A 24802-nucleotide genomic window follows, 5' to 3' on the forward strand; every position below is an offset into this window, starting at 1 on the left:
TGGAACACACAGGGCAACAAAAAAGAAAAAACAAGAAACATGAACAGAGAAAACGGTTTGGGGAGCAGAAATCCATTCCAGGGGCGATCGACATGAAAAGAGCAGAACGTTTCACTGCCGGGAATGTCCTCCCCTGTCACTCACAGCCTGTCTTCCCCTTTGTTTGGCCTTTTCTCCCCTCACCGACTGTAATGATCCCTTCCCTTTTTGGTTGGCACTGCTGGCCTTGCCTGTCCTGAAATGTCACTAGAAGAAGTGACAGATTTTTACTGTGACAGCACGACAGAGAGAGAGAGAGAGAGAGAGAGAGAGAGAGAGAGAGAGAGAGAGATGCATACATGTACATGCATCTACAGGCTTGCATACATATTTACACCAACTCATACATACACGTCTACATACATGCATGCAATGTGAGAACGAGTGGGAGAGAGATGGAGAGTATGCATGACAGAGAGTGAGCTCATGTGACAGCGATAGCATGTGAGGAAAAGAGTGACGGAGAGTGGAAGAGCATGAGTGTGTTATGGGTTGGCAGAAGCTGTGTGTGTGTGTGTGTGTGTGTGTGTGTGTGTGTGTGTGTGTGTGTGTGTGTGTGTGTGTGTGTGTGTGTGTGTGTGTGTGTGTGTGTGTGTGTGAGTGTGTGTGTGTGTGTTTGTGTGTCGTACGGGTGGTGGAGAGGCAGCAGTAGCGGAGGGAGTTTGTGTGCATGTGTGTCTATGTCTGTGTGTCTGTGTGCGTGTGTGTGGGTCCCCTGAGGGAGGGGAGGGCGGGTGGTGCTGGCGGGGCCTGGAGGGGGTGTGGTTGCTGGGTGGTGTGGAGAACTTCAGAGGGATTGATAAATGATGCAGAGCGACAGCGCTGCGGAGAGAACTGATGTCCAGGGACAGCAGCACGGAGCAAATAGTAACACACCTTGACAGGACACTTCCTCCTCACCTACACACTCAGCCTGGCCTGTCCACAGTACCATCGTACCACACTAGTACAATACTACAACCATCACTATCCCCACTACCATCACTATCGTCACTATCCTCACTACCACCCCCATCATCACTACCACTATCCCCTCTAACAACAGCATCATCACTACCACTATCCTCTCTAACAACAGCATCATCACTACCACTATCCTCTCTAACAACAGCATCATCACTACCACTATCCTCTCTAACAACAGCATCATCACTACCACTATCCTCTCTAACAACAGCATCATCACTACCACTATCCTCACTACCACCCCCATCATCACTACCACTATCCTCTCTAACAACAGCATCATCACTACCACTATCCTCACTACCACCCCCATCATCACTACCACTATCCTCACTACCACCCCCATCATCACTACCACTATCCCCTCTAACAACAGCATCATCACTACCACTATCCTCTCTAACAACAGCATCATCACTACCACTATCCTCTCTAACAACAGCATCATCAGTACCACTATCCTCTCTAACAACAGCATCATCACTACCACTATCCTTTATACCATCACCATGATAAACTCTGTTAACACCACCTTCATCACTACCACTATCCTCACTACCACCCCCATCATCACTAACACAATCCTAACTACCACCACTACCACCATCACCTCGATCTATTGTCGTGGAGATAATCATAATGATCATATACAATTGTGAAGATGTGATTATATTAAAATGATATATTTCTTGTTTATATTGATTTGAAAAAGCATTTGTATACATTCTCCTTGCACCTCAAGATTTAAATTTACATTTAGGGCATTTATAAGACGCTTTTATCCAAAGCGACTTTCTATCACATTTGTCAGAAGAAGGAATAACAATATATTGCTGTCGGTACAGTAAGGATGTTTATAAAACCAAGTGCAAAGCACTAACAATTGCAAGGTTAACCCATTCCCCATATACAACAAAGATAGCTTGGATACTTTTACTATTTTTTTCAGTGCAAGGACGTACAACATAAAATAAATGTGTACATTAAGTGCCAAGACGTACCACATACAATAAGTGCGTAAAAGGGGTTGGAGGGAGGCTATGCAGAGTCTAGGTGAACTCTGAACAAGTGAGTCTCGAGTCTTATGTGGAAGCTGGTGAGGAACTCTGCGATCCTGACGCCGGCAGGAAGCTCGTTCTACCACAAGGGGAAAACAGAGAAGAATTGTGACTTTGATGATCTACCTTTGCTTGATCTTAGTGATGGCGGTACCAGGCGTCGAGCTGAGGTAGTTGAGCGGAGTGCTCGGGCTGGGGTGTGTGGTCTGACTAATGGAGGTAGGTAGGTGCAGTACCATTGACCGCCTTGTAGGCCAGTACAATCATCTTGAATCTGATGCGAGCTACTACAGGGAGCCAATGGAGGTCAACGAAAGGGGGGCCACATGGGAGAATTTAGGTAGGTTGAACTTGAGGCGTAGGTGTAGAGATGTTTCCCTTCCTTTCTGAATCGAAAGGTGTTTAGGTCATTTGCAGAGTGTATTGCAAATGAAAGTGGTCTCTCCCGCCATGGCTGCCTTCAGCCATGGCCATCATGTACATCCATTGTCTCATGGAAGATGCTTGGTAAATTGCCTCTTGTATCTTCCGATGGTCATGCTCTAAATTAAAGAAAACAAAGCCCCCCGCACCGCTCCAGGGAACAGGGCACTGTCCCGACAGCCCCCTGCTACACTTGGTCAGCATCAGCAGCTGGAGCTGGCAATGAGAAAAAAAAAGAAGAAGGATGGGCAGCGAGAAAAGCAATTGGCCAAAACTCCCTTTTTTTCCTGACATTCATCTGATACCAACTCAAGTAGGAGAGTGAGAGTTTTCGCACTGAATATTTGTTGTGACTTTAAAAAAAATGGGTTGCAAACTCACACAATAACAGCCTCGCAAATGGTGGATTTGATCAGGGAAAACTCAGTTCGGCCCTTTCTCCTTCACGCCGCATCAGGCTGGTGAGTGAGGTAGCAGTATTCCGAGGCCTGGTACTGTGCCAGTTTGCAAAATGCATTAGTTCAAACAGGAACGCGTGCCAGTGTTAAAAGTTAAACTGGATATTCACTAAGAAGGCCAGAGCGCATCCCTCCAGGGGGAATAGCAGCCATGTATTAAACAATGCAGGGTTTAAAGCCTACACTTCTCTTAATTGCTCAGCTGGAAGCCAGAGCGATAAAGCTTTTCCAATGATTAACATTCACAGTCGGACCTCGCTGGGAGAAGGGGAAGTCCTATTTTGGCAACACATCACTTGGCAGGGAAAACGGTTGTGTACAACCGAGAGGGGTAGGAGCGTGTGATGGGAAAGCAGCAGAGAGGAACGGTATTCCTCAAGGTCAAACGTAGGACAAGCCAAGACTAGAGCCTCCCTTGTCCAGGTCTCTGTTTCTGAGGGATTTGCGTGCCAGTTCTAATTGGTATGCAACATCTGTGTGCATGACAAATGTGCTGTGTGTGTTGCTTGTATGCTAATCTAGCAGCACTCCCAAGGTATTGCAATGGAGATGCTGTCTTGGGTAGTGGTGATGGAGATGCTGCTGGCATGGTTGGGATGCTTTAGGGATGGTGGTGTTGGTGGGGGTGATGACGGTAAAAGGGGCTGGTGTAAACGCTTTAGGTGCTGATGGTGAAGGAGGTTGTGGTGGGGGTGGTAAAAGTAGTGACTGGTGTTCTCCAAACCAATCTCCTGTGCTTTGTGTGGTCCTAAAAGAGGAGATTATCTCAGCAGGCACACACTCATACCTCATCTATCTTTATTCACTCTCTCCCTCTCTCTAGTCATTCTCTCTCTCTCTCTCTCTCTCTCTCTCTCTCTCTCTCTCTCTCTCTCTCTCTCTCTCTCTCTCTCTCTCTCTCTCTCTCTCTCTCTCTCTCCCTGTCTCTCTCTCATGCCGTCCTATTTCATTCGGATGTTTACCACAAACAGACAGATACAGCGCCCGGGTTTTTCATTCAGCTCTCATTGCGCTGTTGTGGTTCCTCCCTCTCATTTCCTGCCTCACATTTAACTTCACATTCGTGAATCGTTATTTCGCGATGCCCTCGATCTAAACTCCTACCACCCTGTCAAGTCACGCTGTGAGTGTTTTTATCTCTGCCAACCCACTGGCAGCCATCCCTCTCTCTCTCTGTCTCTCTGTCTCTGTCTCTCTCTGTCTCTGTCTCTGTCTCTCCCTCCCGCTCTCTCCCTCACGCTCTTGCTCTCATCATGGTTGGGTTGTCGCAGCATTAAAGATCAGTGTGATGCCTGATGTTTTGCCAGAGGAGAGATCGATTGCCCAGGCTCGGCCGTCCCCCCCGACTCCTCATCCTTCAGACACAATCGCTCTGGTCCTGGTGGTACAAATTCACCAGGACCGCGCACTGATGCTCACTACTTACCCACCTTCACTCCACTTTCACTCCCCTTCACACCTATTGTTGAGTACCTCTTGTGAAAATACCTCTCTGCGCCACATTTTGTTGCGCCGTTATTTGTCTCATTTGTATCGCTTGACAGCCTTCGCTATTGCTTCTCTTCTTTATTTGTTGTCGGCCTCCCCTTGTATCATTGTACTGAATGAGCGTGATGTAGTGCCCACTTCAGACATAATGCCTTGGCTCTGACTGATAACATCAAGAACCTTGACTCAAGGACTTTTCCTATTCTGAGTATTTCCATAGGGGACTTTTACAGGCTTCAGTTCTTTTACAAAGCCGTTCTTTTGAAAGTCGAGAGTCGCACAATTTGCTCAGTGATGTTCAGCATCAAGCGGCCGCGTCCCGCTGTCACTGCTGTCATCGCTGTCACAGCCATCGCTGCCTTTTGGAACGTCGGTCATTGGTACTCATTACGGTTATGTTATGTTACGGTTGTTATGTTACCAGACATTTACTAAATCGAAGTGTTTTTTATGGTATTCTCTGTTGTGCGACATTAAGCCGCCCCTTTTTGGCTGGTATGTGACACATTCTTTATGTGCTTTTTATTGCTCCCATGCTTGTACTAGGTAGATTCAATAAACCAATGTTCACACAACCAATGCACTTTCTACACAGGACTCACAGTTTGAGCCGAGATCAAAACAATGATGGGACCACAAATGGGACTGGACCACAATACTGGACAGTCAGTAGATTTAACCGCCGTAAATATTAGAGATCAAGGGCATCGCATAAGGTAACGCACAAGCGGTTACTTATTTACATTTCGCTACCTTTCATACTTTGACTTGACTGGAATGAACAGAAGGCTTTAATGTGCGCTGGAGTATGGTAGGTACATTGAGTGCAGAATGCGAAACTGATTACTGATTTCCAACCTTGCCCAAGTGCCGTGGTGTCGTTGTGAATGGGGACGAAAACTGCATTAGTGCAGCATTTTCACTGCGATCACTAGATTGTCAACGCACTCCTCCAATTGCCGACTGTCTTTGTACTTAGGTCTCTTGAGAGGTCCCTATGGGCCTAAGCCCATCTCGAACAGAGCTTCTCCAAGCAACCAGTAATGACGGTAATGATAGATCTATAAACAGGTGCGATTATCTGTCGATAATAACTGGCAACTGGCGACAGTTACCAGCTCACTGGGGAATTTAGTGTGATCATTTCCTTTGTGTTTTTTTCTCTTTCTTGTTGAAGGTCTGCTCTTCTAGCAGAACCTAAGCTCCCGGAATCTTTGAGAAGATCAAGAGGTTCTATGACGTTTGAAAACATTCAGGTTCTTGCCCAGGGTTGTCTTATTGCACACATTCATATGTAAGTTCTGACTGCGTATCTCCTGTAACATTCAGCCATGACCCAGACATGGGAGGTTTGTGGTGTGTGTGTGTGTGTGTGTGTGTGTGGGGGGGGGGGGGGGGGGGGGGGGGGGGGGGGGTGTTTGGCGGGAGGTCAGCTGTGAGTGTTCTCCAGCTGTCAAACAGCTGCTGTGTGTGTGCATGTTTGTATGTGTGTCTGTAACCTTCTGTGTCTGTGACACCTCGTGCACGTGTGAGTGTCAGCATCACTGTACACGTGTATGTGTGTGTGTGTGTGTGTGTGTGTGTGTGTGTGCGCATGCGTCTTTGCAGCCAAGGGGGCTTGGAGTGACATAGTCCTGGGAGTGACATTGATCTTAGATTGAGATAGTCTTCGGAATGACGTTCCCCTTGGAGTGAGATAGTCCTGGGAGTGACGTTCCCCTTTGGAGTGAGATAGACCTGGGAGTGATGTTCCCCTTGGAGTGAGATAGTCCTGGGAGTGGTGTTTCCCTTGGAGTGAGATAGACCTGGGAGTGATGTTCCCCTTGGAGTGAGATAGACCTGGGAGTGATTTTCCCCTTGGAGTGAGATAGTCCTGGGAGTGGCGTTCCCCTTGGAGTGAGATAGACCTGGGAGTGATGTTCCCCTTGGAGTGAGATAGACCTGGGAGTGATGTTCCCCTTGGAGTGAGATAGTCCTGGGAGTGATGTTCCCCTTGGAGTGAGATAGACCTGGGAGTGATGTTCCCCTTGGAGTGAGATAGTCCTGGGAGTGGCGTTCCCCTTGGAGTGAGATAGACCTGGGAGTGATGTTCCCCTTGGAGTGAGATAGACCTGGGAGTGAGGTTCCCCTTGGAGTGAGAGAGTTCTGGGAGTGGCGTTCCCCTTGGAGTGAGATAGACCTGGGAGTGATGTTCCCCTTGGAGTGAGATAGTCCTGGGAGTGATGTTCCCCTTGGAGTGAGATAGACCTGGGAGTGATGTTCCCCTTGGAGTGAGATAGTCCTGGGAGTGGCGTTCCCCTTGGAGTGAGATAGACCTGGGAGTGATGTTCCCCTTGGAGTGAGATAGACCTGGGAGTGAGGTTCCCCTTGGAGTGAGAGAGTTCTGGGAGTGGCGTTCCCCTTGGAGTGAGATAGTCCTGGGAGTGAATGATTCAACAGTCTGCTGCTGGCCGTGTGTAGTTTCCTCTGCGCCCCCTCTCTCTGCTGCCGCCCGCCACACGTCACAAACATCCATTCATCTCCCTCTCATAATGAAGCCATCGGAGAAACAGCGCCTCTGTGAATGAAGTATTAATGTCCAGTGGAGCGTCCCTGCAGCAATGCAGTCGTTTGGAAGCTCTTTTTATTATTTAGGGTTAGGGAAACCACAACGTGAGGTGGGGGTAGTGGATGGTGGTGGGGGTGAGGGTGGCAATTAAGTGGAAGACAGGGCATCAAGTCATTAAGATGTAGACACGCACGCACACACGTACACACGCACGCATGCACGCACGCATGCACGCACACACACACGCACACACACACACTTAAGCCCTCTCTCTTCCCACATTGACCATTAATTTAATTGATTGGGCCTTAGTTGGCTCTGCCCGACCCTCAGCAACATCAAAGGAACAGACTAGTGTGATGTGACGACAGCCGGAGATAGTTCATTAAGCTGTTATTCTACACCCTACTGCCTTCTTATTGGCTGGCAGCTGACATTTCCTCTGCATGCGTCCACTCAAATTTCCTTAAGTTGGGGTGATTTGGCAGGGGAAGAGGGGGTTGGTATTTGTAGTTTTCTCTGCCCGTCCTGGTCATGTGATTTAATGTTTAAATGATGGGATTCTTCCCTCGCTCTCTCTTGCTCTTGCATGAGTCTTTGAAGTCTACTTCCTGTTTTAAATCTTTCAGGTTCTCTCTCTCTCTCTCTCTCTCTCTCTCTCTCTCTCTCTCTCTCGTTATCTTTCTCTCTCTCAACTCCCCCCTCTCCCTTTCTCACCCTGTCTCGTCCTCTCACTCCACATCTCCCACCTTTTTATCTCACTCCCCTCCGATTCACATACGCACATGTGATGCAATATATCATTTTTGACGCAGCACACAGACACACACAATCACACACACACACAAACAATCACACACACAAACAAACACACACACACACACACACACACACACACGGTACAGTAGCTGTGGGGTACTACAGCTGCAGCTCCATTGTGTGTTGCTGGCATCTTCTGGCCGTCAATGAGCTCCGCCCCCCCCCCCCCCCCCCAGAGTGAGGCGATCCTCATTTTGTGTATGTGTGTATTGTGTTCCGCCTCTCTCTTACATCATGTCCCCTTCACCCTGATTGTCCACAGCGTTCCGTCGCTTCGTCCTGGTGCTGTGACTGGCTCTCATTCCTTATGCTTATTTTGGTTGCAGCTCAGTTACAGCTCTCTTTAAAATGTTTTCACTTGTTTAATTAATTGTTTTAATTCAACCACATTCAAACATGAGAGACGGACTCTCGCTCACGCTCCGTCTTTTTGCGTCCATCTTTCTACACACACACATGCACACACACGTTGACACACAGAAACACACAGATACACACAGACAGACAGACCGACATACATACACTACACACACTCACACACATGCACACACACACACACGTACACACAAACAGACACACAGGCAGACACTACACACACACACACAAACAGACACACAGGCAGACACTGCACACACACACACACACACACACACACACACACACACACACACACACACACTGCAAGCATATGAACCAGTATTTCAGCACGCACGTCACTACTATACTGGAGATAGGGATGGAGGGGAGGGAGGGGGTGAGAAATGGAGGGGAGGAAAAGAGAGTAGAGTGGAGAGGGAAAAAAGCAAGCGACGAGTAGAGGGGGGAGAGAGCAAGAGGAGGAGAGAGAGAGTGAGAGAGGGAGAGAGTGGATATAGAGAGTCAGAGCAGGTCTACGCCGTTCTCAGTGTGAGAGAGACGGAGGACGGGAACAGACAAAATGGAATGCTTGCACAGATGAAGTCTGGGTATGTATGTGTGTGTGTGTCAATGGCATACGTGTGTGTATGCATTACACCGATGTGTGTGAGAGTGTGTTTGTATTTGTGTTTGCGTCTGTGTGTGTGTGTATGTGTATTTTTCCACGTCTGGCCGTTTTCTCCTGTTTCGGGATTGTGTGTGAATGCATGTGTCGGTATGTACGCATGCATGCACGCACGTGTGTCTCCCCACAAATCTGTCTTTCTCTTTCTGTCTCTCTCACACACCCTCACTGTCTCTCGCTCACACTCAGTCTATCTTTCTCTCTGTCTCTCTCTATCTTTCAGTCTCTCCTTATTGCACTCTCTCTCTCTCTCTCTCTCTCTCTCTCTCTCTCTCTCTTTTTCACACACACTCCGTCTCTCACTCTCACTCAGTCTATCTTTATCTCTCTGTCTCTTTATCTATCTCTGTCTCTCCGTCTCTCCTCTATTTCTCTCTCTTATCCCTCTCTCTCTCTGTCTATCTCTCTCTCTCTCTCACTTTCTCTGCATCTGTCTCTCTTTCTCTCTGTCTAGCTCCAGCTCTCTCTATCGCCCTTTCTCTCTGTCTATCTCTATGTCTATCTATGTCTCTCTCTCTGTCTGTGTGTAATAGAGAGTGAATGAATGGGAATCAGGGTCTATCCATCCCTTACAGTGATCACTAACACGTGATCCTTAAGACCAACTGATGTGTGTGTGAGTGTGTGTGTGTGTTTGTGTGTGTGTGTGTGTGTGTGTGCATGTGTATGTGCCTGTGTGTGTGCACGTTTGTGTGTGTGTGTGTGCGTGTGTGTGTGTGTGCGAGCCGCTTCCCAGAATAAAAACAACAGCAGCAGTGTGTGTATCTGTGTGTGCGCCTGTGTTTACGTGCTATCGCCTGTGTGTGTGTGTGCAAGGGCTTGTTTGTTTGGCTGTGTGTGCGCCAGTGCCTGTGTGAATGTGTGTGTGCGCGTAAGCCGCTTCCCAGAATAAAAACAATTGCAGCAGCGTGTTTGAGATGACAACATGGGATCGGGGAGTCTGGGAATGTCGGCAGCGGAGCGCTGTCACGGCCAGCCCCTGTCTTGCTGAATCCCTGCCAGGAGATGGGTTTAAACAGTTATATTTCTGTCTGCTCACGCCTGAGTCAGGTGTACCGGGGACAGTTTCTGTAGAGAGGCAGAGGGGCTGTATGCCGTTGTGTGGGCTGTCTGACGGTTGTGCAGTCAGGAGAGGGAACTTCGGGTTGGCGGTGGTTTGGACCGACAGATGGCCCTTGCATTAGCAGATAGAGGGGTTGTGTTATGATTGCGAACGAAGGAAGGAATGAATGAACGCAGAGAGTGGAATGAATGGAATCGATGGGAGTTTCACAACAAAGCTATATCTTCACGATGTCATTGACGTTACCATGATTGTGTGGATTTTATTTGATACTGATTATTTGCCCGTGTTAATAGATTATCACAGACAAATAGCTTATCCCTGGCTCCCAACTAGATTTATTCTTCTACTACTACAACTACTAGTACTACTTCTACTACAGCTGATCATAAATGAGCCTAATGTTAAGCCACCATCTGTAGTGATCTTCGTGGCTACATCCATCACACGGAGACTAGTGTAACAAGGATTATTTTAAATTGCGTCGTGATGGATTTCCTATAATCCACACATGATTGGGTGGTTCAGGTTTTTAAATTTGTTTTGGAATAAGTTCTGCTTCATGTCCTAGTCTGAGATAGCACTACACATAATCTTATGGAAATTGTGCCAACAGGGACTGTTACACAGGGGACTTTGAGAGAGAGAGAGAGAGAGAGAGAGAGAGAGAGAGAGGGAGAGAGGAGACTGAGCGTGGAGGAGAGACAGGAGACGGAAAGTAGAGAGGAGTGAGGGAAGGTATAAATGAGGGAGAGGGAAGGAGAGCAGGAGGAGGGTGCTGAGAGGGAGAAGAAAGATAAACAAGGGATTAGTGTGCGAGGTGAACGTGCACGAGTTGATACTTAAGAGCCGCGCGTCGTGGACGCAGCTCTGCTCAGCAGCGGTGGAGTCTCATCGTAGGGTACTCCATTCCAAATTTCCGCCCCCTGACTCACATTAGAGATATGAAACCATCCTCATCCTCTCTATTATCGTTATATTGCTGTACTGCGGCTGATGAATCGCGTGTCCCAGCGTGCCCCGGCGTGTGAAACAAGGTCAACTCCCACGGCGCCCGTTTTGCAAACGCTCCAACGTTCAAGTGCAGAAGTTGGAGTGTGGGCGTAGAATGCGACGGTGTTCCCATCTCCCTCCGTCTCCCCGCTCTCTCTCGGCGGCGGGCTGAAACGATAGTGTTCCCTCGCTCTAGAACGGCGCCCTACAGCCCCACACCTGCGTTGATTTGACACTTTCTTCACAAGGCTTATCGACTTCCCTCCATGAAGACGTCTCCATCCAACGGGCCAACGCGTAGACACACCGCTGTCAGCGTGCGTGTGCACCGTTGGGTCGACTGCTCACGGCGATGTACAGTGAATCACCAGACATGTTTGTATCATTAAGGAGCAGGTAGAGGCTCAGCTTCTTGCCCTGGGACACCTGCATACACACGGCACCAGCCTGAATCATCCGCCCGGCAGAACGACAGAGAAACACTTACCTGTCAGAAGCAGATGGCTCTGGGGTGGGTTGCTAAACGTGTGGGTTTCTGGACCAACATGAATCTACTGTCGAGAATGGAGACGGAGTGGAAGTCTACGGATGGGCCTTTTCCGTTTTTGCTTTTGCTGTTGCTATGAAGTGTGTTTTAAGCAGGAATGAATGGTTTGTCTGAGTCATTTTTTATGGGATGTTTTGAGGTAAGATGTGCACAGAGTTCAACTTGCTTTATCATTCAATATGCTGTCCTTTTCCTTCTTCCTCCTCCTCTGGTCGCAATCCATCCTCACCCACCTCCCTCCGATACTTCTACTCTTACTTAACTTGTTAAATTACTCATCCACTCATAAACTCTCTCTCTCTCTCTCTCTCTCTGTCTATTGCTCACCCTCTCTCTCACTATCTTTGTCTCTCTCTGTCTCCATCTGCCTGTCTCTCTGTCTCTCCTCTCTCTATCTCTCTCTCCTTTTCTCTCCCTCTCTCTCTTTATATCTGTCTGTCTGTATCCTACTTCCAACATGCACACACACACACACACACACACACACACACACACACACACACACACACACACACACACACACACACACACACACACAGACTCAACCAGTGGTGCCCATGAGTGTCTCCAAACCCCCACCGGCCCCCGCCTCCTCCCACCTGACCGCCCCCTCTTCATCCTCCATCTCCTCCACCTCCCCCACCACTACCTCCTCCACCTCCTCTCCCTGCGCCATCCCCACGCCTAACAACAACAACTCCTCCACCTCTCCTTCCCCCTCGGCCAGCCCCCACCTCCACCCCCACCACCACCACCACCACCACCACCACCACCACCCTCACCCTCACCCCCACCCCCACCATTTTGGCCCACCACCCTCCCCCGTCAAGATCTCCATGCAGGAGCACTTTGCCATCAACGTGTGCCCCGGGCCCATCCTGCCCATCCCGCAGATCTCCGACTTCTTTCCCCGTTTCCACGACTACCCGTGCACGCCGCCCCCGCCCCGGGAGAAGAAGATCCTGAAGGAGGAGGTCTTCAACGGGAACATGATAGAGGACGGGGAGAAGGCCAAGGAGAGGAAGGTGGTGGACGACGATGTGGAGAGGGGAGAGCCGGCCGACTCCGACGACGAAGAGAGTGAGTTTATCGCCATGGCAGTAGGGCGGAGCGGGGGCCTGGAAAGGTCCCAGCAGCAACAGTGGAGCATGGTGTGTGTATGCTTTGTGTGTGTGTATGCTTTGTGTGTGTGTGTGTGTGTGTGTGTGTGTGTGTGCGCGCGCGTGTACTTTTGTACGCGCGCGTTTGTGTGTGTGTGTCTCTCTGTGTATGCACCTTTTGTACTTGTGTGCTGTGATCGTTAATGCTCTATTAATTGAAGTAATAACCTCCATGTGCAAGGTATGTCCTCAGGCGGTACTGTGTCCCCAAAATGTGTGGCACTCCTGTGTGTTTGTGTGTGTGTGTGTGTGTGAACCCTCTCCCTGTTTGTGAGAAAACTGTGTTGTGGGGACACAGCATGTGTTTATAGAGTAATTGCGGCAGCGGCAAGCCTTTCGCCGCCTGGTTTCTGTCTGTCATCTCTACTCTCAGTGACACGGCCGCTGTGGTGATTTATGTATCTAGCTGCTCAGCCCAGACCATCCACCGATAGTTATCTAAACAATAGGAAAATCCATTCCTATTAAGCTGTGTCATGTTTTCCGCAGACCATATGTTCCCAATGTGACTCAGAGCTTGTGTTTAGTGCCCTAATCAGTGCACAAGCGGGTGTGCCAGTGTGTGTGAGTGTCCGATCTTTTATCACACAGTAAATCGGCCTATATCTGTGAGTGTAAACGCATGACCTTTTGTGAGTTTATCTTTGTGTCTGCTTGTGAGTATGAATCTTTGCAGATGTGTGTGTGTGTGTCTGCATCTTTAAGTATATGTGTGTGTGTATGTGTATGCATCTTTGTGTATGTGTGTTTGTGTGTGTGTGTGTTAGTGTGTCTGTTTGTTTGTGCATGGGCTGTGGCCATGCCTGTATTAACCGTGCAGCCGCTGACTGTGTTCTGTTCCATCTCCCCTCCCAGCCTACCTGGGCACGCTGGAGTTCTGCCTACACTTTGACGAGGAGAACAACTGTCTCCACTGCACCATCCAAAAAGCCAAGGTACGACCACCCTCCCTCCCCACCTCCCCCCTCCCTCATTGGTCACACTTGCATAACCGTCCTTGGCACGACCAATGAGTGACGGCGTCGGAGCAGACGTCAGCAGCGGCGGTTCATTTTGTCGTGTTTCCTCCGCTCCTGTGATGACAAGAGGGCTCAGATACAACATTCATGAAATTGCGACGCAGCGCTTTCTCACCGCACACGGTTGTCTCCTGTCAGGCTACACTAATTAAATGCTAAGTTTGCTTGGGAACCGAACAAAAGACATTTGGGGTTGGTGGGGCCGCGGAGGTAGTGGGGGATGGGTGAAAGGGGGATTCAACATCACAATGGCTAAGGGTATGTTTTTAAATGCATTCAATGTCGTTTCTCTGACCCTGTCACATGTCTTCAGCATTTGGGGGATGAGCGGCTTCACATTGACGTAGTTCTTTTTATAATTGTGTGTGCGTGTGTTTGTGTGTGTGTGTGTGTGTGTGTGTGTGTGTGTGTGTGTGTGTGTGTGTTTGTGTTTGTGTGTGTGTGCGAGTGTGTTTCCACAGGGACTGAAAGCCATGGACTCCAATGGGCTGGCTGATCCATACGTCAAGCTACACCTGCTGCCTGGAGCTAGCAAGGTCGCTAACCTAATCTTTGAACGTTTCTGTAACCTGACTGCACAATGCATGCTGGGTAATAATACCTGGACAATGTTGGATAAACGTACATGACATCTGAATACTGTTTACCTGAACTCTGTTGAAGGTCAAACTGGAAAGTCGTGATGCTAGTGTGATGCTAGCGTGTGTCAGCGTGGCCTGGGATATGCATGTGTGGCATATGCTAGCGTGTATTTGCATGTGCTCAGCGTTCTTAATGCGTAATGTTCAGGTTAGTGGTGCTTTATGCAACGCTGGTCGATTGGTGCAGTCTAGTGAGCGTGATCGGTGTGTCCCACCACTAACTGCCTCCTCTTCCTGTTGAAGAAGCAGCCGCAACACGCACAAACAAACTGCCAGCATGAAGGGTAAGCTGTTTTCCCAGCGGAGGTTGCCCAAATAGTTCAGGTTGTGATTAGATGGGGCGGGCGTTGAACCGCAACAGGTTGATTTAGGGGGGGGGTCCAGAGGGCTTGGGACGCATCTGGAGCTTGCCCTCAGGAATGTTGCCCCTGTCTGCTCTCTGTCTCTCTCTGTCTCTCTCTGTCTCTCTCTCTCTCTCTCTCTCTCTCTCTCTCTCTCTCTCTCTCTCTCTCTCTCTCTGCCTTTCACCTTCCAATTCTATCTCTGTCACTATCTCTATATCTCACTGTGAACCCCTTTCACCTTGAAATACCAACACTGTGTTGGTGTGTGTGTGTGGAGAGGAAATAAGGGACAGAGAGGGGGCGGGGGGTCGCAACAGAGAGGGAGAAAGGAGGGCAAGGAGGAACAGAGAGGGAGGGGGACAGATGAGTGTGGAGGACAGCAGCAGGTGGTTGTCATGGAAACAGTGGAGGATTGTTACACGGCTCACGTCAAGAGGCGAGTTGTGATGGGGTAGTAGTCTGGAGGGGGGGGGGGGTACTGGCCGGGACAATGAGAAGGTGTTCACCCACAACTCTGTGAGTGCGTGTCTGTGTGTGTGTGTGTGTGTGTGTTTTCGTATGTAGTGTGTGGATACAGGGTCCTGTGAGGACACTCACAGATGCTGAGAGTGCACACACACATTTACTGACATTTACCCACACACAGACACATACAAACACAAACACACACACACACACACACATACACACACACACACACACACACATACACACACCACGTACACACGGCTTATCTCTGCATATCCTCATCATGACATCAATTATTATTTTTCCACATGTATGGTTAGATATGATGTACATACATACATAATTTACGTTGTACATATTAGATGGCACACAAAAACATGTGATTGATTTATTCCTTCCCTCTCTTCGCTGCTCAGACCCTCTCAACATCGTCATGAGGATCAGAGTCAACAGGGCAGGACAGAAGCATGGCCAGACATATGAGCCTATTTAAAAGCAGATCTAGAAATCTTTCATGAGGAGGGGGATGAAACACGATTGGAGCTGCGGAAACACCTTGAAACACCTTCCAGCACCTTTAAACACTGTAAAACTCTAAAATACAAACCGGCCTTTGAACTGTTCCCATTTGCAGCCCGCAGTCTATATGAGAGCAGAGGTTTTTCCAACGGGCTGTTTGGATAAGTCCAAAGGCTGATGAAACATGGCTGAAATGTGAGTGCCCCATTAATATTTATCGCTGGGTTGTGGGGGGGCACGACCGTAAAGAGAGAGTTGGCCCACCTCCAGGGCGAGCTGTAGCACTATAGAAAATATCCATAAATCGCATCGAAACAACAACAGTACACAGCCTGGGGTTGGGCGGCGGGATGGGCGACCGACATGGAGTCAACGCTGCCTTTGCATGCAGAGCACAAAGCGACACATAACCCATGTGACCCCGTGGTTGTACCCCGTGTTGGTGCGCCGGGATTTCGAGGCTGCTACCCGCCCCCGCCATCCTCCAACCCCCCCTTCCCCCTCACCCATTTTGCAGATCAAATTAATTATTCCAGTGGAAACACCTTGTCCTCTATCCTAAAAATTAAAAAAGCACAGAGAGGAATGAGGCTTGCCAAGCTGAGAGTTGAAGATAAGCCAAAATGAACAATTGATGAGAGGAGGAGGAGGAGAGCAGAGGAGATGAGGAGGAGGATGAATTGCAGTGGGATGGGGAGAGGACAGGAGAAGGATGGCAGAGGAGGAGGCCTTACATTAGGGAGAGTTGGATGGAGGAGAGGTGGAGGAAGGAAGGAAGAGGAGGAGTGAAGAGATGGATGGAAGAGAAGACAGAGGGCCTGCAGCAGGGAGAAGAAACTATGAAGGAGAATGGAGGGATAGCTGGATCTGGACCGATCAACAGGAAAGTGACAAGACAAAGCGAAAAAAAGACAATGGAGAGGGTTTAGCCAGAGAGAGAGACGAGAGAGAGAGAGAGAGAGAGAGAGAGAGAGAGAGAGAGAGGAACAGAGAGAGAGAGAGAGAGAGATGGACAGGAACAGAGAGAGAGGGGAATATATGGTGAGGTAGAGAGGGGGACAGAGAGGAAGAGTTAGACTGAGACAATGACGGGAGAGAGCGAGAGAGGAAGGTGACACAAAGAGATGGAAAGAGAGATAGATGGACAAGGACAGGAGAGAGAGCGGGAGGGGAGGAAAATGAGAAGGGTTGAGAGTGAGAACGAGCTAGGGAGAGAGAGAGAAGGAGAGGGAGAGAGAGAAGGAGAGAGGGAGAGAGAGAGAAGGAGAGAGAGAGAGAAGGAGAGAGGGAGTGAGAGGGCTAAGGAGAGAGAGAGGAGAGAGGGAGAGAGAGAAGGAGAGAGTGAGAGAGAGAAGGAGAGAGGGGGAGAGAGGGCTAGGGAGAGAGAGAGAAGGAGAGAGGGAGCGAGAGGGCTAGGGAGAGAGAGAGAAGGAGAGAGGGAGAGAGAGGGATAGGGTGAGAGAGGGTTTACGTGTGAGCAGTATGGATGGGCATGTCATCCACACATCCTAAAAACAATGACAGGCCCGACTAAGCCCCCGTGCCCTGGCCCGCGGAGGGCGTCGTCCCGGCCTTGTCTCAGCCTGACAGGCGATCACCCCGAGGGGATGCAGGGCCACGGTAGTGTGTGTGTGTGGGGGGGCAAGGCGAGCCTGGTTCCAGCCACAACGCCATGCTGAAACTCATTTAACAGATGAGGCCTGCTGGTGTTTTCGAGTGTGCCGCCCCCCCCCCCCTTGTGTGACATGGGAATATCAATCCCTGGAGGTGGAGTGCGCCTCTCCCGAGATACGAGTTAAGTGGACGTAGTTTGCCGTTTCCGTCACGGTGTATTAGGTCGTGCGTGGCAGGGATTCAGTGAAGGAGCGGATCAGTGACGTGTGGCATCATGGGGGCCTGGAGGGTTAGGGGGGGAAGCCAGAACTTTCATTTATCGCCCCCCCCCCCCCCCCTCCGTTCCGGTCCCACCAGCAGGTGGTCTCAGGGTCCGCAGGTTACATTAACCGGGGCCGACCTCTGATTGGCTGCAGCTGTGTGTGTGTAGAAGTGAGTGATGGACACTGCCACTGTCTGAGTTTCATCACCCTTCTTTAATTATCTCTGAAAGCCTTCCCGCCCCCCCCCCCCCCCCCCCCCCTCCCGGCTGGGAGCACGTAGGAGGGGAGAACATGAATGAATTGATGAATGAATGTGGAGGTGCGCGGGGGAACTCCTAAATCTACCAGAAACCTTTCAGCTGGTTGCATTAGACGAGCCACAGCGCAGAGTTTCCTGTTAGATCACCACAACGCGCTGGTCCTCATTTGAGCCATATGCCGCGGGAATTGAAGACGGATTTACGGAGATATATACCAAAGGTAGTGAGGGTGAAGTTATTTTAGCGCATGTTTTTTTCTCAAAGACTGTAATGTCACTTTAAGTCAGCGAATCCAAATGCATATCATTTGAAGATCATTCGCTTTGGACGGCTTTGGATGAAGGCATCTGCTGAAAGACTGAACAGCAGCGAGGGGATAGCAGCGAGGGATGGAGGGACGGCTCCTTGTTTCTAGGTCTGCAGCCCGTGTGTACCTATACCGGGGGGGGGGGGTGGTGGGGGTGGTCACGATGAGCCGAGGTGTGTTCCCTTCTGGAAGCAGAGCTCGCCGTCGCAGACCTGGCGGGGGAGGAGGCTGTATCGGGTGAGGGAGGGGGAGGCCGGCAGATGCTAGCTAGGGGTGTGTTGTCAAGGAGGGCGGGAAGGGGGGAGGCGTGGGAGGGGTGAGGGGACACACAGGTGAGTCAGTGGAAGCCGACTGTCTTCTCTCTCCCTCTCTCTCTCCCTCTCGCTCTCGCTCTCTCTCTCTCTCTTGGTCGCCCCACTGGAAAGTAGGTGGCAGATGTCTGACGTTCTCCCTGGGGAGAATGATAAATGATGTCTCCACTTCCCCGTGCTCATCCTCTTCGTCCCTCCGTTGCTCTCTCTCACACTTCTTGCTCTCTCTCTTGCTCTCCGGCTCTCTCTCTTGCTCCCTCCTTGTAGTCTTCTCGCACTCTAAGCCTCTCTTCTTAGCCTGTTTCTCTCTTGTTCCCTCTATGTACACTTCTCTCTCTCGCTCTCTCTCTCTCTCTCTCTCTCTCTCTCTCCCTCCTTGTCCTCTCCTCTCACTCTGAGCCCCCCCTCTCTCTCTCTCTCCCTCCTTGTCCTCTCCTCTCACTCTGAGCCCCTCTCTCTCTCTTTCTCTCTCTCGCTCTCTCTCTCTCGCTCTCTCTCTCTTTCTCTCTCTCTCACTCTCTCCTTGTCCTCTCCTCTCTCACTCTGCGGCGCTCTCTCTCTCTCTCTCTCTCTCCCTCCTTGTCCTCTCCTCTCACTCTGGGCCCCTCTCTCTCTCTCTCTCTCTCTCTCTCTCACTCTCTCTCCTTGTCCTCCTCTCTCACTCTGGGCCCCTCTCCCTCTCCACTGTCACTCTGTGATCTGGCTGCCGTTGCGGCGGCCTCATTCTGATCCCTCCCGTCGACTCCTAGCGGCCGTCGTTCTACCTCGTTTGACCTCCTTCCTCGGTCACTTATCCCCTGAAGGACCGGGCCGGCCGCACCTGGCATCCTTGTCAATTTGCAACATCTGCCAACCACACTGGTGTTACACTGCTGGGTTCCCCCCGTTAGTTCCTATCCGTCAACCGTTGCCGTGGTGACCTTGAAACGGACGCTGGTAAAATAAATAGAACGTTGCTGGAGAATATGATCCGTCAGTGATCTGTCCAGATCACTATGAGTCAAAAAAGTTTCAGTCCAAAAGTCTATTTTGTTTTAAGTATTGTAAGTGTAGGTGTAATTTTTGTGACGAAAAAGTGAGGCTGGTCGATTTGCGAATCAGTATGATTCTAACATGGGTCTAATAATTTAAGAATTAATTATTCTTAATACTAATTAAGAATAATAATTACTTATTGCCCTAAACTTGCACTTTAAACTGTCAACCAATCTAACAATATTTGTGTCATTTTATATTTAGACATATTAAAACTAAATGTTTACTCATTCATTCTTTTATTTTTAATCCACTGTATGTGTCCAATCTGCAATTCCCTACAAATACTTTTTTTGGACAAAGGGCTGAGGAATCCTATGTGTAGATTGGCCGTCTTACCTCCCTGAACAGCTGGTGGCCATCCACCTACTGTCTACCACATACACCTCTAGTACCATCCACCTACTGTCTACCACATGCACCTTGGGAAAGCATTCTAGTACCATCGCCCTACTGTCTACCACATACACCTGGGGAAAGCATTCTAGTACCATCCACCTACTGTCTACCACATACACCTGGGGAAAGCATTCTAGTACCATCCACCTACTGTCTACCACATGCACCTGGGGAAAGCATTCTAGTACCATCGCCCTACTGTCTACCACATACACCTGGGGAAAGCATTCTAGTACCATCCACCTACTGTCTACCATATACACCTGGGGAAAGCATTCTAGTACCATCCACCTACTGTCTACCACATACACCTGGGGAAAGCATTCCAGTCCCTCCAGAAAAATGCGGTGTTTTTTTGTGATTGTTGCGGCCAAGAATCCTTGATTATACAGCACGTTTTGTTAAAAAATGCAATGAAATATGCGGCATATTTATGCAATTTTATGCGATGAAATTGCGGGAACTTGCAAAAATTGCGGGAACTTGCGAAAAAATGCGGGAATTTGCGAAAAATGCAGTTTTTCAATGACGTTCACGACGTGTAATTACGTCACTTCATAACGTTCCCATGGCAACAGGGGGAAATGGCTGCTCTTGTGTGAAGTAAACGCAACATTTTTCAACTTTCTGCTAAGATATATATGACTTTTTTCTAACGAAAATGCGGGGATTATGAAATCATGCAAGCCCCGCATATTTTGCACAGAAATCTGCAATTTATGCGGTGAAAGTGCGGCATATTTGAAAAAATGCGGCCCCCGCATGAATATGCAGACTTTGGCTGATTATGCGTTGAATTATGCGATCGCATAATCGCGTTTTTCTGGAGGGACTGGCATTCTAGTACCATCCACCAACTGTCTACCACATACACCTGGGGAAAGCATTCTAGAACTACTTTTAAGAAGAAAACCAGCATCTTTCCTTATTACTACAATTGAACAAGAGTGGTGTCTGTTACCGCACCTTCTCGTCGCGATTATGTTAAGTTATTGTATCTTTTCTTAGCCTTCTCTTAGATTTCGTAGCGCCTTCTAGACCTTTAGTGTCAGAAATAATCCTGGAAACCTTCCAAACGAAGCAGACCTCCATGAAACATGAAGATGACTGATGCCACGTTCGGTTCTGTGTAATCCTAGCCTCTCACGTGTAAAATCAATTGTGTCACTACAGTAGTGGCTGAATCGATTACGGAAGGGAGACATACACACTACACACAAAATTGTATCTACAATATCTTACATATTTATATAATCTATGCCTAATGTTATACAATCACTAAGCCAGGTATTTAACTTGCATTTATATCTTAAATATAAATAAGGTGTAAATTAAACCTTGGTCAGGTTTTGGGTAAAGGTCAGTCTAGTGATATGTATGGCCGGGTAGCCTATAAAGTGGCAATCTCGAGGATCTCTGTTTTGTTCTCTTTGGCAACAAAAAAGGCTATTTAAGGATAAAGCAATCTTCTGTTTTTAGCGGCAATGCAAATAAAACTTTCTTAATACCTTTCTATTGGAGAGAGGAAGGATTTTTTTGCGCAATACTACTACACAATAGATTTTCGGTTTTAGTTGCAATGAAAAATATAATGCATGAGAAAATAAGTAGCATCTATTTAAGTTTAACTTTAGTGTACAAGCTAAGTTAAGCATGATGCATGCAAGCAAAACAATGGTGGTAATAATTTGACTCACTGGTGGATAGTTAAATAATATATGTTTCGGTGACTCAGCTTCTCAGTTGAAGATATAGCTTAGGCATATACATTTTACAGCCCTTTTGTATGACATCAGATATTTCTCTCATGCCCTGAACGCTTTAAAACGAGGTAAGGAGCAAATACTATTATTTCACAGGCGCAGATTTAAACTGCCACTCGCACAATATAATTGCTTGCGCACAAATTCAACAACCTAGAGTTGTAGAGGCAGCTACGAGCGAGAAACAAAACAGAGTGAAAGGCAAATAATGGCACCTGCATGTGTTCAACTAAGCAGCGAGCACCACCAGCCCTTCACGCGTGAGATGGTTCCAGTGGGCTAGCGCTGGCGGGCATACACGCTCCCACCAGTTAATTCTGCTCTCAACAATGAGTTCTGCTCGTGAGCTGTTGACGTAAATTTTGACAATTTGGGGGCGGAACCTAAAGGGGGTACTGGCCCTTTTGTGATTGGTCAGTTTTTGAGGCGAACACATCCACACAGAACTCCTTGTACTTGATTGACAGCTTCAGTTAACTAAAGAGCCTGCAGTCAATTTGGCCAGATGGTAGTGTTAATACATCATAACCTTGTTTGAAAACAGGCATGAATATCAAAAGGAAGAAGTTTGGCCTGAGGCTTGTTTCCCTTTTCAACGTTTTCTATTTTTTCAAACCACTAAGTCCTGAAAAAAAGTTCTGAGTTGAAGAAACAGGGAGGGAAAAATGGCGGCGAACCCTGAAGATTAACGTTATGGTGCATTACTGCCATCATCTGGCCATACAGTCTGCCTCTTGTTCAGTTAGGTCCGCGTGGGTGGGATCGCATTGAAAGCGACCAATCATAAGAGAGCCAGTGCCTCCCTTGTCAGCAGGTTCAATCCAGCTAACGAAATATGGCATCAATCTGAAGCAAAACTGATGTAGCAAAGAGGTCAGAGCGTTACCCTTAATCTCTTAGCGAAGCAAAATGAGTGAAGAAGCATTATTGCCGTCAATAGCTGGCTAGCCAACTGTACTCTGCCAGCGTAATGACTGATATCAATTAATGACAAAATAATGATATGGTGAACAAAGCTGAAGAAGCAATGGAAGAATAACAACTTAATTAAAACAGATGAGATAGATACGACGGGTCTTATGTAGACAAACTGCTATGAAAGCGAATGAGAAAGTTATCGACCGGTAAGTGTTTCACGTGAAGAATGGACGGATGTACACTACATTATGCAAATATTGTAAGATAATTAAGTCACACTTCTTTTTTTCTTTTTTTTTTTTTACAATTGTGAACTTTAAATACATTCGATTCAGGATTTTCAGGTGGTTGGGTAACACACATCCCTCAATTGCTCCATTTAGGAATAACGGAAGCTGCTAATTTTGTTTCTGAAAGTCAGAGTGCTTTGACCCGATGTTCATCGAGGAGGGTGAATTGGCTGATCTGCCGCGGGAAATGCCGGAAGGATTATTTTTTACAAAGCAATTCAGGCAATTCTTGTCAAAAGTATTTGCATGGAATCGCATTTTGACACTCGCAGTATGATAATTTATGAATTTTATTGAATGAGTTGTGTATAATTACGTTTATTCAAATAAATATATGTATTTCAATATAAAAGACAAAATCACAAATATTCCATTTGTTGACGGATGTTTAGTGCAAGTTTGATGTTTGTGTTTAATTTGAATTTTTTTTTAATCAGATTTCGTAAGCCCGACAACAAATCGTAAGCATGTCAACAAATTTTGCGAACCACTTAGTGTCTAGGGGAAAAAACAAAGAAAAGAAACTGCTTGTTGCTCGGTCTTAACTCTAAATTTCTGCCAGGCTTGCAATAAAAAGATCTCAATGGCAGACAAGGTTGAATGCTGCGAGTGCAGCGGTTTCAGTCTGAGCGTACGAGTCTGAGTGTGTCTTCATAAGGCTGCGTTGCCAGCGCTTGGCAGCGGTTGCTCTATGGCACAGTGTGGGAGGAATGCGCCATGAAGAGCTGTAAAAATCCTTCACACCCTAGCCACTTTATCTTGTCCTCAAAGTGACAAGATATCTCTTAAAAACATCTGTATTTCCCTCCCCACCAATTCCTCAGCGCCCCCTTTCATCGCATTAAATCGTAAAACGCTCAACATTTTACTCTTTTATCGTCTTCACCTTAACCGCCCCTCTCGTCGTCCTCCTCCCTCCAGGCAAACAAACTCCGCACGAAGACCCTGAAGAACACCCTGAACCCTGTGTGGAACGAGACGCTGATCTACCACGGAATAACCGCCGCAGACATGACCACCAAGACACTCAGGTAGACCCCCCCACACACACACATACATACACTACCGCCACCCCCACCATCACCATCATCACACCTACCACCACCAGCAGCACCACTACCATCACACCCACCACTACAACTACCACCACCACAACTAGTACTACTACAACCATCACCACCACTCACACCCCAACTATCACCACAACCACCTTACATGACCTCCAAAACACCCCCACCCACCCACCCACACACACACACACACACACACACACACACACACACACACACACTGCCACCATCACTATGAATAGGACTCATACAAACACACCTGAAGATGGTGTGGTTGAGGGGTGGGTGCATCACATGTATGACCACAAGTTACCATTGTAGCGTCAACCACAGTCTGCTTCCCCCCCACGGCGGTGTGGGGGACAGGGGCTGTTGGTTCATTTATTATCGCAGCTCGGGCAACGACGGCCAACTGTTCCCCATCTGTGTTCGCCGCGGGGACTGCTAGGTGTTGGCTGTAGTATAGATGCTCCCACTCCTCTTCCTCATCGTCCAGCTCGAACTGCTCCTCCTCCTCCTCCTTCCCCTCCTCCTCCTTCCCCTCCTCCTTCAGCCTCAACTACTCTTCCTCATCGTCCTGCTCCTCCTCCTTCCCCTCCTCTTCCAGCCTCAACTCCTCTTTCTCATTGCCCTGCCTGAACTCCTTCTCCTTCTCCTTCTCCTCCTCCTCCATCTCAAACTCCTCTTCCTCATCGTCCTGCTTGAAATCCTGCTCCTCCTCCTTCCCCTCCTCCTCTACCCTCAACTCCTTTTCCTCATCGTCTTGCTTGAACGCCTGCTTGAGCTCCTCCTGCCCCTCTTCTTCCACCACCTCCTCCTACACCTGTTCCTGTTCCTCCTCTCTCTCCTCCTCCTCCTCCTCCAGGCTCTCTCCATGGAAAGTGATTGAGATCAAGCTTGAGGGCGCAAAATCTGTGACACACTCAAAACTCGTTCCACGCAAACAACTCACTTCAGACAAGCTCTGAAGAAGTTTG

At 48.4% G+C, this 24802-nt stretch overlaps 1 protein-coding gene across 1 annotated transcript in view; it reads left to right on the forward strand.

The window, feature by feature from the left end:
- Window positions 1-12001: 12001 nt before the first annotated feature.
- Window positions 12002-24802, forward strand: part of doc2g (double C2-like domains, gamma) — a gene marked incomplete at both ends in the record, with an annotated part of 37128 nt that continues 24327 nt past the window's right edge. The window contains 6 exon segments of the mRNA XM_079730323.1: window positions 12002-12184; window positions 12244-12246; window positions 12248-12524; window positions 13460-13539; window positions 14085-14159; window positions 23677-23786. Of these exon segments, the coding sequence (XP_079586449.1) occupies window positions 12002-12184; window positions 12244-12246; window positions 12248-12524; window positions 13460-13539; window positions 14085-14159; window positions 23677-23786 (728 nt within the window).

This window comes from Pollachius pollachius, assembly GCF_949987615.1.
Source record: "Pollachius pollachius genome assembly, chromosome: 2".
Classification (NCBI taxonomy): domain Eukaryota; kingdom Metazoa; phylum Chordata; class Actinopteri; order Gadiformes; family Gadidae; genus Pollachius; species Pollachius pollachius.